Genomic DNA, 19887 nt, shown 5'->3' with positions numbered 1-19887 from the left:
TCAAAATGTCCTGCTAAATATAATATACATATAAAATTACTAAAACTTGTAGTGATTGCTATAATTGACAAAATCAAATATTAATTTTTTTTAACAATAATTTTCTGTAGTAGTACATTTTACATTCATCCATCTTAATTAATTTTTATTGAAAATTTTATCAAATTTTATGAGAATAAATCTCATAAGCTCAATTGCATTCTGTACATACCGTATTCTGTATATTATATATTTATTAATAATGTGTTTATAATCAACATGAATTGTAATGTACCGCATAGATTAAAATTATAGCTACGTGATTTTAGAATTTATTAGAATTGCACTTCTGTGATTTCACGTATAAACATTATGTTCGACACACAAGTGAAACAATATAAGTATCATTAATATTGGGTGAAACTACATTGTAAGTTTTATTATGAAAATGTGTTTTTATCGATAAAAAAATTGTCGAATCGATAAAAAAAAACACAGAATATTTAATAAAATAATATAAAGAATCAATTAGTTTCAAAATTCATGAATGCTATATTTTTCACCTCGTTGCATCATTGCAAAACTACATGAAATGATAATTTCCATTGATTAGGCGCACGAAATTACAAAGATGAATTCATTTATGCAACATATAATTGGTTTTAATGGAATTCGTATGCGACACCCATTTCTAATGTTTAGAGTCAAAAGGCGAACAACAGTTGAGCGCCGAGGAGAGAAGATAGCCTCGCATTTCCAAGGTGCTGAGGGTGTTGACACGACTTCCGATCGCCGACTATTTGCGATGTACGAGATTGCATACGCGCGGATATCGTACACTCGAGTACTATCTGGGTGTCAATGACCTTAGATCATACGTCACAACTGATTTCATTGTAAGGACACGGTAATGAAACGTCGCACTGAAATTCTTTCGGATGGTCGTGCTATATAGTGTTCATTTAGCTTTGTAATATTTTTTTTGCATTACGACGCTACGAGGAGTATTGTTTATATTATGTTTATTATATAAAGTATTATTCGTCTTTTATAATGTTTCGGGACTGTTAGTCTCATCAGTGAGAACATTCATTCTGTTTAATGAAAAAACATAATTAAGCAATTACTTATGTAGCTGTTATGCTTTCAGTTGAAAAATGTTTAAATATTACTTTATAATATTTCATCGTATATTTTATCATACATTTATATTTAAACGCAATGTTCAATTAATTTTCATTTATGGTTTTATTTGCCATTTAGATGGAGACATTCATTTGGAGAAAATTGTGTGCAGGTTTAATTTTTTGACTTACCTTTATTACTTATTCATTGTTACTAATGCTTTTAATGCTTATAATCCTTCTATTTCACATTTCAATTCATATTTTAATACAATAATATAAAATAATTATTATTTTTTACTTTAAAGCTGATTTTCGTTCTCTATTAGTAGTTGAATTTCTGTTACGATTTATTTCATTACAGATATCAAAGATATGTTTCATCTTATATTCGTCACATCGTGGGTCATTGCATAAAATTTTTTTTTTTCTTGAGAATAGCCCGAATCTTCTGCGTTTTGGCCGATCTGAAAATCGAATGAAATGACTATAAATTTGTAAAAATATTTGTATATTGTCGTATTTGACGAAACTAGAGCAATGTTTTAACATTTATAAATAACGTTTGACTAATATAATCATTCGATCTCGAATAACTTAATAATACTTTATTTTTTATTAAACCTAAAATTCGTGTAAGTTTTTACTATATTTGATGGATATTTACTTGGGTGCATTTGTAGCATCAAGTCATTCTTTTCTAAATTTTAAGTCGTTAAATAAAGTGTTTTCGGTAAGAAAACGTTAATCATTGTGAAATAGGTCGCTTATACATTATATTATTCATACATATAAATCTAATTGAAATTGATTTTTACATTTTTTTCAGCGTTTGTTAATTTTAATACATCGTATTTTACATAATCAAATCGAACGAATGATGCGGAATAATTAATATTCAAATTCCTATACAATTAAATTCCTATAAAATTTCATAAAAAGTTAAAGTAAAAAAATTTGAATGTCTGAATTCTAATATCATCAGACATCATTTGTTTTCCTGCAATTGTAATTGAAAATACCGTAATCCAAAGCATTGTAAAAGTAAAAAATAATCTTGCTTTATATTGGGTTTTATTACTAATTTAATTAATAGCCAAGCTTTATAGTTTTTTATCACGTTAAAATTACTATCGATGCAATATAATTACGATATATTAAAAAATTATAATGAAAGGGAATGCTTAAGAAGTTTGATGAATGGAATTGGACGAGATTACATGAAAAAGTAAAGAATCAAATAAAACGATCAATGAAATAAAATTTGATAAAAAAAAAGTTGTTATGTGTGAGAGCAGAATTTCGGCTAATGAGCGTCGCAATGTAACAAAATTGTTAAAAATTGCGTCTTTAAGATGGATTTCTCCTCTATTTCCAGCGACGGAGAGCTTACCATCGCTCCCGTTACACCTGCAATATTTGCAATTGGCACAGTCATTGCGTAGCACACACACGATTCTCCTCCGTAGATCATTAAAGTCTGGCTCATTGAAGCGGCAGGACTTGCGCGGGGGTGTGGGCTTTTTGCGCGTCTTCCTCGTGAACTTGAATCGGCTCTTCTTGAAAATTTGGCGAGATGTTGGCTGTTGATTTTTGAGTGCTGAGCGAATCATCTCCCGAGATGTTGTTGTGCAGCTGGTCTCGATGCCGGTGCAGCCGTTGATCGGGGAGTCCGTGCAGCAGGTGCACTTGTCGGTCTCCGTGAAGCTACTCCGGGGGCGCTCGGTGTCCGAAGGGCTTTGTTGAGTTTTCGTTGAAGATTTTCATTACGATAAGCAGACGATGGATGCCATGAAAGGGAGGGAAATGAATTTTACCAGAAGAAAGGATCGCAGCTGGACTGCTTTTGGGATCTTTTATGGAGGTATAAAAAAAGCAGGCTGAAAATCGTCACTATCACTAAGCATAAGATAATGCTTAAGGTTGCATGGCGTCTCGGTTCATTGGATATAACCTTTATTGGCTGTTTTTCGTTGTTACTGACGACACTGAGGAAAATCAGGAAAAGTACTTTGCGGGTTAGGTTTTCTGTAAAAAGAATCGAGTGTAAAAATAGAAAGGGTTGTTGTAATCTACGCTTATATATAAATAGTTAAATAAATATATCAACATGGAACATATCGTTGGAATTATCTTTTAATCTCACAGTAATTTTATCAGTAACAAATGTTAAGAGTAATAAGAATAGCAAAGTTTAATGAATATAAAATTATGTATTTTTTAGGGGTAATTGGTAAATTAAAAATTAATGTGTAATACATAAATCGTATAACTGTTTTAAAAATAATAATAATAAAAAATAATAATAAAGATTTTGATATTCAGTGTTATTAGGCTTTTAAAGTATTTACAATAATAAATGAAATATTAAATTAAAACGTATTGTTTATCCCAGCAATATGCGATTCATAAGAATCATTTGTGAATTTCAAATATCAAATTGTTTATATGCTTTCCTACAAGAAAAACAAATTTTTTTTTAATTGAAATAGCGACAAAAGCAACTTATCTTACGAGTTGATATTTTCAGCGGGCAACGTCATATTGCTTCGCTTTTTTTTCCTCTTTCTACTTTTGGCCTTGGTTATGTGATGAATTTTTTGTCTTGAGTGTCGACGATTGGGTAATGGTCCTAAGTGATGGCCAAGTAGATGCGTTGGTACATTTGATTCTAGGTTTACGAGCTCTGGTTGAATTAAACCGGACGATAATTTTTGTCCAGCGTCATACTCTCCTACTACATAGTCGTCATCTGCATTATCGTGGTATGCTGAATATTTATGAGAGGACATAATAATTAATTTTAAGTTTCTTTAAATCTACTCTTTTTTTGAAAATCCCAATTTTTCATTCAATTGTTAATTCCTAAGTTTCGTACAGTTGAATTTTAATGAGTATATTTTATAAAAGATAAGTTTTTTATTACTTATTTAAAAAATGTTCTATTTAAATAATAAATTTTTGTTATGTATATGTCTAAATAGTTTAATTTTGTATTTGTTTATCGAGGAAATTAGAAACATTATCTATTTTGTAATATCAACACCTAACTTAAGTATATAATAATACATATATCATCGTCTGTATACAGAAAGTGAAAATAAACTCTGAACATTGATAAAGAAAGTTTCATAATAATTCATATTAATCATACTTAGTTTCTAATATTAAAAATAATTCTATACCTTTTATTGAAACAACAAATTTATTGATCTGAAATTAGTCAATTCTAAATTTTCTGAACAAAATTAATTTTGCATCGATCGTTGAATCGGATTTTAATAAAGAAGTTAATATCTTACAATCACAGAAGTTACATTCTTACGGGAAAGTACAACATGTGATATAGTAAATATAACTGGATATCATCAATGTTTTGCCTAAAAATCAATAATACTCGTTTATAATTTCAAGGTACATCTAATAGTCTAGTGCGCAGATAATAAAATATAAAAAAATCTTATTGCGTAATCATGTACAATTTCGATAGATAAATGAAAAATTATATCGTAATTTTTCAAAAGGTAAAAATTTAATTTTTTTATTTTACACGAAGTATTATGATGAATTAACGCTTCGCGTAGCAATGGGCGTAACTTTTAAATGTAAAAAATGTATATTTTTTTGGGGATTGCTATTTTTAGGAAGTTAGGATCTGATTGTAATTGGTTAAAAACCATCGAATAAAGACAATTTGAAAAAATGTCGCGAGTAGACTGAACGGTAGTTAAATGTTGTGTATCACCTAGTAATTGGTCACGCGGGTATCCGACTCGTCGGAGGCACTCCTTCCGCATCTCTGAGAGCAACTCCTGCTCTTCTCGTAACGACTGCAGTAGCTTAAGACATTTCGCATTATCCAATTGCCATGACAGGTGGTTTTGCTCCCTAGTTCTCTCATCCTCGCGGAACCTTGTCCATGCAATCTAGAATGCGTGCTAGTGCATTGGCTGCTTGAATTTAAGCAATGGTGCCGGAAAACCGACGGTAGGGATGGAGGTAAGGGATGGAGAGTAACATAGAGGAGTAAAGGAGATTATTGGGAAAACAGGTGCTTTGAATGTCGCTAGCGCAATTACTTTTGTTTACGAGTCGGATCTTAAGAGTTACGAGGGGGCTTTATGGGATGCCGCCAGAGATTTTGCTATCTCGATGAAAGTGAATACAAAAGAATTTGAATAAGCAAACACTGAACACCATAAATATATTTACTAGAAATAATTTTGCATTAGTTTCATAGTAAAATAGATATTACATAACCTAAGTTAGCTCAAATAGAGTAAAATTTATGTATTAAATATTCTTAGAAATCAGTCTTGAATAAAGTATTAAATAATTTGTCCATTTCATTGTGATATACTCCAAAAGCCTTCAGCGACTAATTTTTAAATACGACATTCTTTGAAAGAATCTTAGATTATTATAAACTCTACATACCTTTGATATAAATACCATGAAAATATAAAAACTGCATACAATTTTCATAATGGAAATAAATTAAAAATCATATTTAACATTTATATAAAATTATGTTGTAACCTCAAGACTATTAAATTGTAATAACGTGAATATAGCTCATTTTACATATCCGATCGAAACATATGTGTAATCTAATATTTTATTGTATAACTTGTAAACTTGATTATAGCATTTAATTCAATTTTTAATTTATTCGAAAAATTTTATTTTACAATTTAAAAAAAAAATCTCGTTAAGCGTGTATTAAATTTAATAAGGAATAATATTAATATTAATTAACACATAATCATAATATTATTGCATGAATATCAAAATGTTATTTATTTGTAATACCAAATAATGTGTATTTATTATATTGATTGTATATGGAGAAATAAAATATATTGATAACTGATAACTATTCCAATGTTACGGAGTGAGCATAATTGTATTTTAGTCTGATTCAAGTGCAACCAATTTATGAACGTACTTTCTCAATCCTTAAATAATCGAATTGGTGATCGACGTCATAAATGTGCTTCAATATTTTGGAAACAAATTATAGAATAGAAATTTGAATAGAAAATGAAATATAGAAAATCAGCCATCATAATAATTTGACAGAAGATGACTCATCTTTGCACAGTTACTTTTCATGATTTTTCAATGCTTATAAAACAAAGAATGTTTTACGTATTTTTAAACATTAAAATTTTTTTAATATTATGTATATAATTCAATCATTTTTAATAATTTATTTGAAACTTTGTAAATTACACAAGTTCGTATTGTTTTACTTATCGTAATAAAATGAAATTTTAATAACAATATTTCTCAAATGTTTTAATATATCAGTATGTTAATTTAGATAGTTTAAATCCTTCCCAATACTTAATAATATAATTATTTGTAATAGTAAAGTCTAATTTATTTTTCAAATAATTCTGTTTATGATGAAAATTTAGAATTTTTTAAAACTGTAACTAGGAGAAAGAAGGCAAACCAGTAAAAAAAATAATGTAAAAATGAAAGATCATGTTTAAACAGTAGCGAATCTGTTTCAATATTTAATGCGATAATTTAGGATAAATTTACTTTCATTTTATGAATTTAATCGAATAAATTCTGTTTTTAAATAAAAGAAATCAATGGAATATCATTAATTGTTTTAAACTTTTATTTAAATTTGAGATAAATATTTTATTTGTATAATTTGTATAATTATATTTAGCTGAGCATTTTAGACATCTATAATAAATATTACGAGTTTCATTTGTCTTTTTTCTTAGTTGGTCGTTGACTTGCTTGTTGGTTGTTTTGAGCATTATTTTTCAGAAATACTATTTTACCATATTTCAACAATACTGCACATAATCCAAAAAAAAATTCAAGTAAGTAACAAGCAATGATATATTTATTACTAGCGATCACTTGGTTTGACTTTTTAATTACAATATTTGTGTGTAAAATAAAAATATTGAAAATTTTAATCAATAAAATATTATTATAAACCAATAGCCTATAGATGCATTAATAATAACAACGTATTTCTAATAATTATAAATTAATATGTTTCAGTTCAATTTATGTGACATTAATGAATGAAATTATTCATATCAATTGTGTTAGTAACTTATCTAAAAATCTATTTACATAAACGATATACATTGAAAAATTATTAACAATAGTATTCATAATAGTCTAAAGTACTATACAAACTTGAAAATGTAATTTCCGAATCAGTAGAATGTTTCCCGTGCTGTGTAAACGAAAAAGAAACACAATAAGAGGCGTCGAAGTTCAATAAGTAATGAAGGATAATATTACAATATTTATAAGTAATTATATTTTTAATAAAAAAAAAAAAAAAAAAATTATTATCATTTAAAAATAAAAAGTGTGGCAGCTGTCATTTTCTTATACTTACTGTTAATGCACTAATTGGATATTTTCTAATTAGTGAGCATCAAAACAGATTTTATTTATTTCAGATATATATTACATGCCTATATACTTCAGATCTTATCGGAAACGTAATAAATACAAATATGCAATGCAAAATGTGTAATATTAAATAAAAAGTTTTGAATTTCTGTTATCGGAGTAATCGTTTTTTTAATCAAATACACTTAAAAATAGAATGAATGAACATTCCGATTGTGATTCATTAGGAACATTTCTATTACGATTATTGCAAAATGAATTTGAAATTCTTGGTTTTTATAACAAAAACGATTCAATAGAAAATCATACATTAATTTTAAGTATTAAAAAATAAATCGTTTTGAAAATATTTAATTTACTATTCTATTATACTATATTCTCTATTATACATTCTCTAAATAATTTTTTTTGAATGATTCAATAATAATGATAATTAAATTTTGTATATACTATATTTTATGTCTTCTAAATTTAAAATAATTATGAGCAAATGATATATTATGTAAATGTGTCAGGAATTTAGTACATTTAAGTGTTTAAATTTTGCTTTTTGATTTTTTTTTTTTCATTCTCGATCATAATATAATCGCTTATTGACATTATTCAAAAAATTAATTTTAATAATGATATATAGTCGATAATTTTTAATACAATAATATGAAGTGGCAATTGTAGAAAATCGATAATTTATGCTACAATAGACTCAGTATATTTGAATACTTGGTTGCTCCTCTCGATTTATCAAAATGTTGTCGTTTTGTTTTAACTTTTCATTTTAAATAATTAGCTAATAATTCAGTTAATGTAGTCTAAAACTAATGACTACATTTTTGCACATATTGAAGTTTTTACATATAAATCTATCAAATGACTATTCGTATTAAATTATGTTGCTTTTGTTAAAGTTTTTTCTAAAGATTAATAAATAATTATTCATAACTGCGATATTCGCAAAGCAAGATAATATTTACTCTCAGTCCCATACATTTCGAATACTTTCAAATTTGCTAGCATATCTTTATGCGTACTGATTAGCTAGTGCCTGCATTATACCATTGCCCAAAAAGTATAAGTTTTTTAATAAACGGTATTACGTATTATATATATATATATATATATATATATATACATTATATGTCGACTATCCTCAGAGAGGAAACTAGGCGAAGAAACTTCGTGTGTCGAGCTTTTAGTGCATTGAAATTTGGCCAGTAGCGAAGGCTGTGATATGATGTATGATAACATGGAGAATCGGTTTTGACAGGTCGAGTGAATTGATCTGGGCGATCGATTCGTCAAGACAGCTGTAAAGGAGATCAAGAGCAGTCTAAAATGACGATAAATGATCAAAGGTGATCAGCGAATCATACATTTCCATTTAATTGTGACTTAACGGCGAGTCTATTAGGATCGCGTTAAATTCCCTTTGATATTATTGGTTTGTGATAGCGAATTGGACGTTGATGTAGTCTTATGCTCGTTTCATTTAATATTTAGCTTTTAATGGAAGTGCAAATTATCTTTTCAATTCAATATAAAATATGTACATTATTCAATTCGTCAAATTATTTTATATATGAATCTAGAAACCTAAAATGAATATTGACAGTTTTACAGCAATATGTTGATTTGGAGTTTTTCCTTTCATTGATAATTAATAAATGAGCGATGTAAATCATAATCAGTATTTATTTATTGTCTCTCGATGAGTAATAATAATTTAAATAGGATTTGTTTAATTATATTATAGTTGCTTGAAAATTTAAATAACTTTATCTATTAGATCGAGGTCAACTATAGTTTTTTAATTTATCCTTTCTTTTTTAATAATGAGATTATTATACAATAAATAAATTGCATGCAAACCGATCGCTGGAATAATCATTTATCTATTATACGATATATGATTGCTGCGGAAGTAATCGATAATCGGATCATTAAAGTGTTAGGCTTTCGATTGACATAATCAAAAAGATATTATTATATTATTATATTACTCCGCGCTATTATATATTTTTATTGTATTTAGTAGGTCAGTCATCATTAATAAATGACTGAGATTTGATGTAAGAAAAAAAAATTTAATGCTATGAAATGTTTGGCGAGCAGTATAAATATGTTGAATAAGAAATTATTTGGAGAAGGAGCTATTTTAGTTTTCCATTTTATATATAAAGTTTATTTTTTTATATAAATATAAATTAATTGATTAAAAACATATTAAAAAATGAATTAAGTTTTAGGTATTGGCTAGCTTTTCTTGAAACTATTTTCAAATGTATATGAAAATAATAGAAAAATAAGGAATTCCAATTCCAAAGAAATTCTTACATAACTATTATGTATCATTCAATATTTATTGTACATACGTGCATTTAAAGTAATATTTATTACTACATATATATCATTTGAAATATGTTAATTTCAAATATAATTTAAAATCTAATAACACAATTATTTATTATATAATATAGTTCCTATATAATTAAGAAAAACATAATCTATTTTTCAACGGTTAAAGGATATTAATATGTTAATAGTTTAAAAAGAAGCAATACATTTTTAAAATAAAACAATCTATACACACGCATAGTTTTATTTGTAAAAATTTATACATATAGTTACTTGATTAGCCAGTACATTATTACTATAACTCAATCACATTTTTTATTAATCTGACATATAGACTTTTATAAATAAAAAAATTCAGTTTTACTATATTTTAAACTTCTAATTCATTTTTTAATTCATTATAAAAAATTTATTTCAATCGATTATACAATTAAAAACACATATTATATTTTAATTTTCCATTAAAAATGCCCTTGTAGAAACGACATTTTTGTTTTATTATATGACATTTGACTAAAATTTATCTTTTCTTTATTATCTGAAAGAGTTAAAGTAAAATAGATTTTGAAACGAAAATACAATTCTTATCGTCGTAATAATAAGGATTAATTATACGTAAAATGTCAATACATCTTTTGTGGAGTGCAGTAATATTTCCTTAATAAACATGACCATTTTTGTAAATACTGAGAATGTTTTTATTATGTATATATATATATTTTTTTTTTATTATATTTTTCTGTAGATAAATACTGGTTATTATTATTTGTTTTATGCATATTAAACAGTAATTTATCTTATATAAAATACAAAAAACTCTAATTAAACAAATAATAAGAAATAAAAGTTAATTCGAAAAATATATATTATATTAACATAATTAATTTTTTTATTAAAAAATAGTGAAAACGTGAATAGAATGATTTAAATACCTAAATATATATATATATATATATATATATATATATATATATATATATGCGTATTTCGCAAAAGAACATCTACATGTTGTATTGTAGAATTTCGATTAAAAATCTATTATAATGCATTTCCTAGAAATTAATTATTCGCGAAAAGTTGATTCTAAAAAATTGATCCGCATCTTCGTCTCCTTTTCAACTTTTATTAAAAAATGATATATGATAGTTTTACGAATCTTCCTATATATATATATATATATATATATATATATATATATTAAAAAGTTTATTTGTGCCGCCGATGAATAAAACTGCCTTCATGCTATTGTTGGGAGCAACGGTAATCGAACATGTGTATGCGCATGGGTGTGTACGTAAGGAGAAAGAGGGAGTATCACGCATTCGACCTATTCCAGGGCTGATTTGATGAAGTTGACCTTGACCAGGCAAACATAAGACAAGGACATTAGCGTGCGTTGAAAGAAAGAGAAAGTAATAAACCATGAAAGAAGGTAAGAAAGAGAATATAGAAAAAAAAGTGCGTGGAAAGGATATTTAATAAAATTTCAATCGATAGTAATTCAAATTTGACGGTTACGTTTCGAATTATAATTTCATTTTAAATTTGTTTTTCGACGAATTTACCTATAGGAAGATGGCTAATCGTTTTATTATTTATTATACGTTTTTTTTTATATATGAAATGCTCTTTATATGGAATTATTATTATTTGTTACTATTTTCAAACATACTAATTTATATAAAAATGTCAAACTTTATATTGTAAAAGAATATTCAATATTTTTGTTACATATTACAAGGTGTAAAATTATTTTTCATTTTTAGTAAAATATGTATTTGATTAAAATATTTATTAATATTCCTTTTTGTGCTAATCTAATCATATTAAAATATTTTCAATATAGTATAATTTAATAATTTAATAAACTATTCATTGGCGTATATCATTAATTAAAAAAAAAACGTTAATTATTATTTTTCCAGCTTTTACAGAATTAGTGTAAAAATTAAAATATTTACGTAATTTAAAAAATCATGTCATAGAATATTTAAAGTATCAAAGAATTGCAATTATTATTTAGCAATGCAGCGATGTGAGGTATGGCATTACATTTATGTAAACATACGATTATGTGTTGTAGCAAAGATAAAGTTGTTGTATAATCATGCAACCTAATGGACATTATTCTGTTTTCCATTTGTTCTAGAAACTTAAATTAAACTAACAGTTCACTTTAATTTGAATTTGATTCTAAGAGAGAAATTTTAAAAAGTTGAACGTTTAAAAACTTTATATTTTTTGAATATTTGTAAATATTTTTTATTTTGTAACAAATTATGGATAATAAATCATTAACGCGAGCATTTCATGAAAATCATGCAAATATAAAAATACTAAAGTTTTAAATATTAAATAATTACAAATCGATATAATTTCGTCAAATTATCAAGTAAATTAGTATTGATTTATGCATAAAAAACAGTAATAACTTATTAATTATGAAATGAACTGAATATCTATTAAAAAAAAATTTTTTGTTAAAATCAATTTTTATATTTTTTATTCTATAAAATTACGTTATTATAAAATAAATATATAAGAATTACATGACTTTAAAGTAGGCACATACTCAAATTGTAATATCGTTTGATTTTATTGTTTAAATTTGGTCCTTAAAATAGTATATTTAGCCTAGGATCTGGTATAAAATATTTATATTGATTCAACATAAAATTTCATAATAAAATTTCTATTGTAAGCCACTAAGGCATTGTTCATTTTAATTTAGTTATTAAATTTTAATATTTTGATTTATCTCAATAGTATAAATAAAATGCAACAATTGTCATAATTTTTTAATTCAAGTAGCATTGATTTTCATTTACAATAACATCAATTACAATTTAAATCGATATTTTTAAAAGCATTTACATTTATAAAATATTTTTTAAGTATTTATAGGTAATCTAATATTTTGAATTGTCTATTAATATCTAGATATTATATGTTTTGTTAAAGAATGTTAAGAATATGTGAATAAGTACATTCATTAATATGTTTCAACTTCCATTAGGTATAACAATAATCAATTTAAGCTTCAAATGTTCTTTGAGTATTTAACAAATTTAATTTTTTAAATTTATGACAATTGAAGTTTATAAAAGAATAATTTTATTTGAAAAAATTGAAACAATTAATGTATATAATAAAATAAATAATGTAAATGATTTGATTTATAAGATAGTAGTTAGGAATATATTTATTAGATACAAATTCTTTACTTATATAAATATGTCATAGAAATTGAATAATTATATACAATATCTTATTAGGTATTTTATTATTTAATTTTTGTTTACTATTTATTGTTTTACTATTTATTGGATATTAATATTAAGAATTTAATAAATAAAGTGTCTCTAATATGATTTTCAAATTTGTAATTTTTTAATTATAGCTCTAAAATTTTTTTAGAATATTTTGCTTTGATTTAATAATTTATTTTATTTGGATAATTTGTTCTAAGAATATTACATACTTTTTCTTTTATACCTATAATTTATAAATAAATAGATTACTTTTCATAATATAAATCGTTCATAATTATTATTTCAAAATTTAGCTTCAAATAAGTATTCAATTTATCGTTAACTGCCTTAAACTTACTCTAATCAACATTGATTTGAAAACTTTCCGTCATTATCTTCGAATGAATCAATCTTTTAATGGTTCATAAAAGTCAGTACATTAATTTATAATCCCAGAAGTTTTATGCAAAAGCTAAGTTCCTAGCAGAGTTGATGAAAATCTTTGTATTGCTGACATCACTGTAAAATACAGTTACTACGGTAAGGAAAATTAAATTAAAATTTCTATTTATGTTGAAAATATATATTATTGCTATTTATTTACATATTTACAAAATAAGTTAAAGTTTAACATACATCATAATTATTATAGTTATGAAACATATGAAATCAACATATTTAATCGAAATAACTGCTGAATTATCGCAGTATGAAAGCTTTTTGTACTATTAATTATTTTTATTTTTCCATAAATATTTGAAATATTAATGCAAAAAAACAGAATAATTTTGAAAAAATATGATATGCTATGCATCATCAAATTGACCCTCTGGTGCAATTCATCAGTAACTTTCATTGAATGCCAGTCAGGAGGACTAAAGCCATTCAAAGAGTCTAATAGATATTTATATTTGTATCGAATATATATTTGAATTTTAAAGTTTTACAGAAAATAAGTTGTATTTAAAATTATGAATTAATTACCAGGTTCAAATTTACCATCTTAATCTGTTACCAAATCCCAATTTTCTTCAGTACCATTATTTCTACATATTGGAATATTATGAGTTTCTTCTTTGACGCTATGAGATTAAAAATTTAGCATTATTGATATAGTCTTGTTGAAAATAAAAATGATAATTATGTATAAAATAATATTTAATAAAAATATATTCTATAATTTATTACCTTGAATTATATATATTTTTTTAAACTCAATTAAGCTTCACTTTCAATTGACGAATAACTTGTATTGCCAGAATATCTGAATGCGTTTTCAGAAATTGCTTTCCTTTATGATAAATATATTTCATAAAGAACAGAATATGAAATTCCTTTAATCTAAGCATTAAAATACAAGAAATTCTTCAAATTTATTGTTAGAGAAATTAATAATATTAAATTTTGTAAGTGTTTAAAAGATGCAAATCAATATTATAAAAATTTAGTTTTTGGATTTTTTAGTATATGTACAGGATCTATTGTTAAACATATTTTTGTATGTTAGTACGGCTTTATTCCCTGCGTAGAATCTTTTAAAGCTTACTATATTTTTAAATTTGTAATGGATAAATCTCTTTGTCAAAAAATTGAAAGTATCAAATATTTTTTAAGATGATAACACTTTTCAATTCAAAAATTTTAATATCAAAATTTAATTAGAAAATGTTTCACAATATTTATTTATCTTTATAAGCAAAAATATTCTTAAATATTTATTAAAATGAATAATTGTGATATAAAAGTTTTCAAATATATTAAAAATCTTAATGTTATTAGAAATATCAAAATGTTTAAAATACTTTACCAATCTTGATTAATAATAGTTCAAATCTAAAATTTCAAGATTTTTAAATTATATAAAATTTCTGGAAGTTCTATAAATAGATTATGAATTAAATTTAGAATTTTAAATTTTACTATCCTGTTATTTCATTAGGAGATTCCATAATGCAATTGTTGAATATTTGTTTGAAGTTTCTAATACACTTATCCATAATTTCTTAAGTAACCGTATATTTTTTTATTTGTGATAATCACACATATTTATTTTGTGTAATGTTTATGGCTTAATTGATGTGAAGTATGGTGAGACGGTTTTTTTAATTCTAATCAATTATAATTTAGAAAAGAAATCGCGGTTATTTATTAAACGTAATTTTGTTCACAAACTACTTCATGTTAAATATGTAGGTTAGAACGAATGTTTTTAAATATTGGAAAAGAAATTTGAATAATATGTCATTGAATTAATACTTAAAAGTAATATTAAAGATGTAGAAGTATTAGGGTGTTTAGTAGTATCGCTATAAATCTACTTACTTACTGAAAAATAGAAATAAGTACACTATTTTGTACAAATGTAGTTTATGTTCCTCGAAAATTAGTTGTTTTGAAGATTTGTTCACAGATGCCAGGACGGAAAGCAATCAATTTACACATGCTGATGTAAATCAGAGATTTTTTAAATTACATATATATATGATTTCTATAATTCAAATACATTTACAAATACATTGAAATTAAAAAAATCAATTAATTCAATTGATAACTATTTAGTGTCCTCTTCTTATCAATTTTTTCTAATTTTTATTCGTATATAGTAAATATACAAAGAAATGTATTATTTTACTGATGTAAAAAATTTTATTCTATTTAAGAGAAATGTATGTAAAGAATTAAAATTAAAATATGTTATAACAAACTTATTAATTTGATTTAAGAATTTATTATTTATAACTAATAAATATTTCATTGTCAAAGTATTATTTTGGACTTTGAATATTGGGTATATATGTAAAAAAAAACTGTTTATGAGTAGTCTAGAAGTACTGAGGATTCCTTTTATGAGACAAAAATATTATATTAACGAATCAATTTCAATACATGTTTATTAAACATGTATTAACCTCGTCCTTATAAGTTAAATTCTATAGTTAAATATTATAATTTAATGAAAAATAAATATGAAAATATTTAAATGCTGCGGACGAGGTTTTTTTCTTCTATTTTATACATATTTATGTTTCAATGCAAATTGATTTTATGTATAAGTAAAGTTTGCAAATATTTTTAAAGATGACTTTCACTTTTCTATTGTAAAAGTAATAATTGTGTCAGTTTAATTTTTGTTCTGTGATAAATCAGTTATGTTGTATAATTTATGCGCCTAAGAATGATCGAATTTTATTTATTTGAATAGTTAATCAATGACTTTTCAAAACAAGTTTTTTTTTGTGCTGAATCTTATGCTTTTATAATGATTACAATTTCAATCTTTTTCCATTTCAATCGTGTATGTTTAATTTGTTGACAGTTTTATATTTGATACGAATAAATTTCAATGTTTAAAAGTTACTATATTGAGTATTATTTTGTAATGTATCTTGTACTATATTTTAAATTAAAACCAGTTTTGACATTTATAAATTTCATTTTTATAAATTAAAAGGATTTGTTTAAGTACTTAATATTACGCATTATATATTAAATAAACTCTCAGTGTACTATATCGGAACCTAGTATATTTATTTGCAAGTTCGATTACAAAATTTTATTTTTGTGGATTGGATGAACGAATTAAAAATACATGTAAAGAAAAAACATACTTTGCACTTTATTAAGCAACAGTTACGATAAAATTCGTATATTGTAATATATTTAGTATAGGAATATGCCGTCTTCCTCCTAAAACACGCGGATAATGAAAAACACATGGAAAGCGCACGAAATAATTTTAAATAAAACCCTATAACGAAAGAAGGCGAGGAAAAAAACAAGTAACGAAGTGTTTTTCTCTCTCTTGGAACAACCAATGATCGAATATGTAAATTTATTCCCGCACATTATTCACAGACACTTTCAAGCTCGCTCGCGACAAGTTATCCTTCTGCTATGGGCTATTATCAATTGTTTTTCACGTTCTTTCCTATCACATTATTTAATAATGTAGAGTACAATAATTAGAAAAGCAGTTTGGCTGGTTGTAACAATAAAAATTTTATAAATTACGATAATTACAATAGATAAAGTATATCAATTTAACTGGTCCAAATAGATTTTCTAACTTAGTTGGCTCCACGTAAAGGTTGCAGTAAAACAAAAAGTAAACAATATGTATCTAAACATCAAGATACTTTTCAATATTTTTGATAACACTACATGTATTACAACGATTGATTACTTTAGTAAGACGAATTACACTGCCATTTATTAGCTGTAATTTTATGGAAAAGATTTTTTTCAATTATCTTTTATGATTGTGAGTGGAACAATTCAAGGGAGTCAAATTTCTATTTATATAATAAATAAAAACGTCGCGAGCGGATGGCGCTGGCGTTTTTCGATAAGAGCTAACGTTAGTCATAGCAGTCTTACATAATCCTTTAAAATTTTACTCCGAGGCCCCTTTTAATATATATATATATATATGTGTGTGTGTGTGTGTGTGTGTGTGTGTGTTAAAAATGATGTATACACGTGAATATATATACATATTAGCACGGATGTTTCTTGGCTTTTCGCATACGTGCCAAGTATACAGCGTTGCGTACATTTTTTATGCGTACATTTTCTCGCCTGTATATATAAAATTATTTCACGGTTGCTCTGATGCATCGATATATGAGTCAAGGAAATCGCTCCGTATTTTCTGTTTTCTTTTTTTAGTTGTTTCGTTGCTTTTCGTATTACTTTGCTGTATTTCCAAACGTGTGGTTTAAAGTAAAATCATCTGAGTATGCACTTGCTTTTTTAATTTCCACATCAATAGATCGACAAATTGTTTACATTGAGATAAAAATAAACTTTGTACTCGTTACGGAAATCTGATGAGGCAATAATTCGACGGAATCTTTATAAATTATATTTACTTTTCTACGAAATACGTATACTATGACCAAGCATTGTGATGTAAGCCAATGCAAAGTATTTTTTTCCGTAAGTGCAGTGACTTGGCGAATCTTCTGAATAATTATAATGCTAGAAAATGATGGTGGCTGAGTTATAATTTCTCAAGTTATGCATCGCCGTATTGTAATTGTAGATTTTCGAAAAATTTTAATACTGCAAAACTGTTTTGCACTTCAATAAACAATCCGGCTTATTTTTATTAAGAAGCAAGTATTACTTATTCAGTTATATATTATCGATACGATAATAGATATTAATTCATATGACAAGCAACGATGTTTCGAAATTATTATTAGTGTCTGTGAATTTAAAAAAATTAAATTGTACAGTTCATTATACGCTTGTAATTACAAATAATAACGACCGAAAATCCGATAAAAAATATGCAAATAATCGTGATTAATTACAATAAATATTACGAAAAATGATATAAAGATAATCACGATATCAATTAAGCTTGATGAATTTTAATTGGATATCATTAGAAGCGTAACATTTGGCTGTTGAGGAACACGAAAATTGCTTGGTCGTCGTTTTCGCGGATGATGACGATAATTGTTGCATTTTTGGAGCGATTTTATTTCGAATAAATGTGATAAATCTGGTAGGCGGCAGATGAAAATGCACACATACGTAGGTAACTAGACGAGTGACAAAATAAGTACAACTGGACGATCATCTTTCGTGGATACGTGAAACATCGAGCGGCATATATCATGTCGACGAACTCGATCTGTTCTATGCTATATTTGATCTTGCGGTATTGCATTGGAAGGGAAGCTGAGACTCCGCTACGCAATCGCTATGTGTATACAATTATATACAGGTGGAAAATGTCGCATGCAGATTTGTATTTAAGAAGAAAGCAAGAAAAAGAGACGACTTAAGCAGGTGTTAAGCACTTCGTCCGCCAGAGCATTTCGGATAATATATGTACATTATGTCACTTGCACGCGCTTCGTGAACTTTCACTTTCTCTCTCTCTATCTCTCTTTCTCTCTCTCTCTCTCTCTATCTCTCATTTACTATTTTCATCTCTCTTCCCTTCCTAATTTTTCTCATATACAGTATTAGCCTATTATATTTCGCCTAGATGTTTCATAATATATGTGCTCTCTGTGTCTATTTTGCAAAGATAGCGTATATGATTGTAGAAATCACGTTGGTTTTTTGCGTTAGTCGCAGTTCACGAATGAATTCGACATAAATAATATTTTTACTTTTCTGTTTATATTGCACATAGCACGATCGACTACTTTTTAGCACTTAATAATCTTTTTATATCTGACACATTTATTACTAAGTAATTAAGTAGTGGTACGGTATTTTTCTTTGCAAAATCTATTTCATTTATTTTTCGGAATAAATGATTTTCATATTAATTCTTTTATGATTTGTATCTGTATGTCGATCTGAATAGGATTTAAAATTTTGCTATTCGTTGTACTCTAGATAATATTAATAAAAATAAAAAAAAAAAAGAAAAGAAAAATCTCATTATTCATAAAATTCTGAATCATTGATAATTAAATTACTTTTTTCTATATTTTTCTGTCCTTTATTTACAGTATCTTTGCAATAATGCTCAGGTACCTTATTTTGTATTATTAACAACTTTCTTCTTTATTTTGTTTTTTCACTGATACATATTCGATATGTATGCGGTAAGCACGAGAGCAACCTGTGCGATTGTCTTCAGAGCTAAATTTCGTGTACATTTAGATTAGTGAAGGAGCATCGACGATTTTATTACTTGTCGAATGGCTTTTTATTCGGTGCGAGGAAGGTAAACAGGTAAAAGAGATTCGATTTAGTAAAAATTAAAGTTATGACTTTACAATACTATCGGCCATTATACAATGTTATTA

The 19887-nt window shown here is 25.6% G+C and overlaps 1 protein-coding gene across 1 annotated transcript; it reads right to left on the bottom strand.

The window, feature by feature from the left end:
* Positions 1-1400: 1400 nt before the first annotated feature.
* LOC105362405 (uncharacterized) lies at positions 1401-7309 on the bottom strand. Its single transcript, XM_011499845.1, has 6 exons — positions 7281-7309; positions 4849-5029; positions 3618-3873; positions 2921-3091; positions 2497-2840; positions 1401-1570 (listed from the first exon to the last, which is right to left on the bottom strand). The coding sequence occupies exons 2-6, from the start codon at positions 4898-4900 to the stop codon at positions 1401-1403; spliced, it is 993 nt and encodes a 330-aa protein (XP_011498147.1). The 5' UTR covers positions 4901-5029; positions 7281-7309.
* Positions 7310-19887: the final 12578 nt, after the last annotated feature.

The sequence above is a fragment of the Ceratosolen solmsi genome, unplaced genomic scaffold (genome assembly GCF_000503995.2).
Source record: "Ceratosolen solmsi marchali unplaced genomic scaffold, CerSol_1.0 scaffold35, whole genome shotgun sequence".
Taxonomy (NCBI): Eukaryota; Metazoa; Arthropoda; class Insecta; order Hymenoptera; family Agaonidae; genus Ceratosolen; species Ceratosolen solmsi.
Note: the sequence above shows the minus strand (reverse complement) of the source record. Positions and strands in the feature narration are given on the sequence as shown.

Coding starts and splice junctions, on each gene's coding strand:
- LOC105362405 (XM_011499845.1), bottom strand. CDS start 4,900: ATGCGGAAGGAGTGCCTCCGACGAGTCGGATACCCGCGTGACCAATTA. Junction 3,874..4,848: donor CCCGCGTGACCAATTACTAG/GTGATACACAAC, acceptor ATAAATATTCAG/CATACCACGATAATGCAGAT. Junction 2,841..2,920: donor AGCTGCGATCCTTTCTTCTG/GTAAAATTCATT, acceptor AACTCAACAAAG/CCCTTCGGACACCGAGCGCC.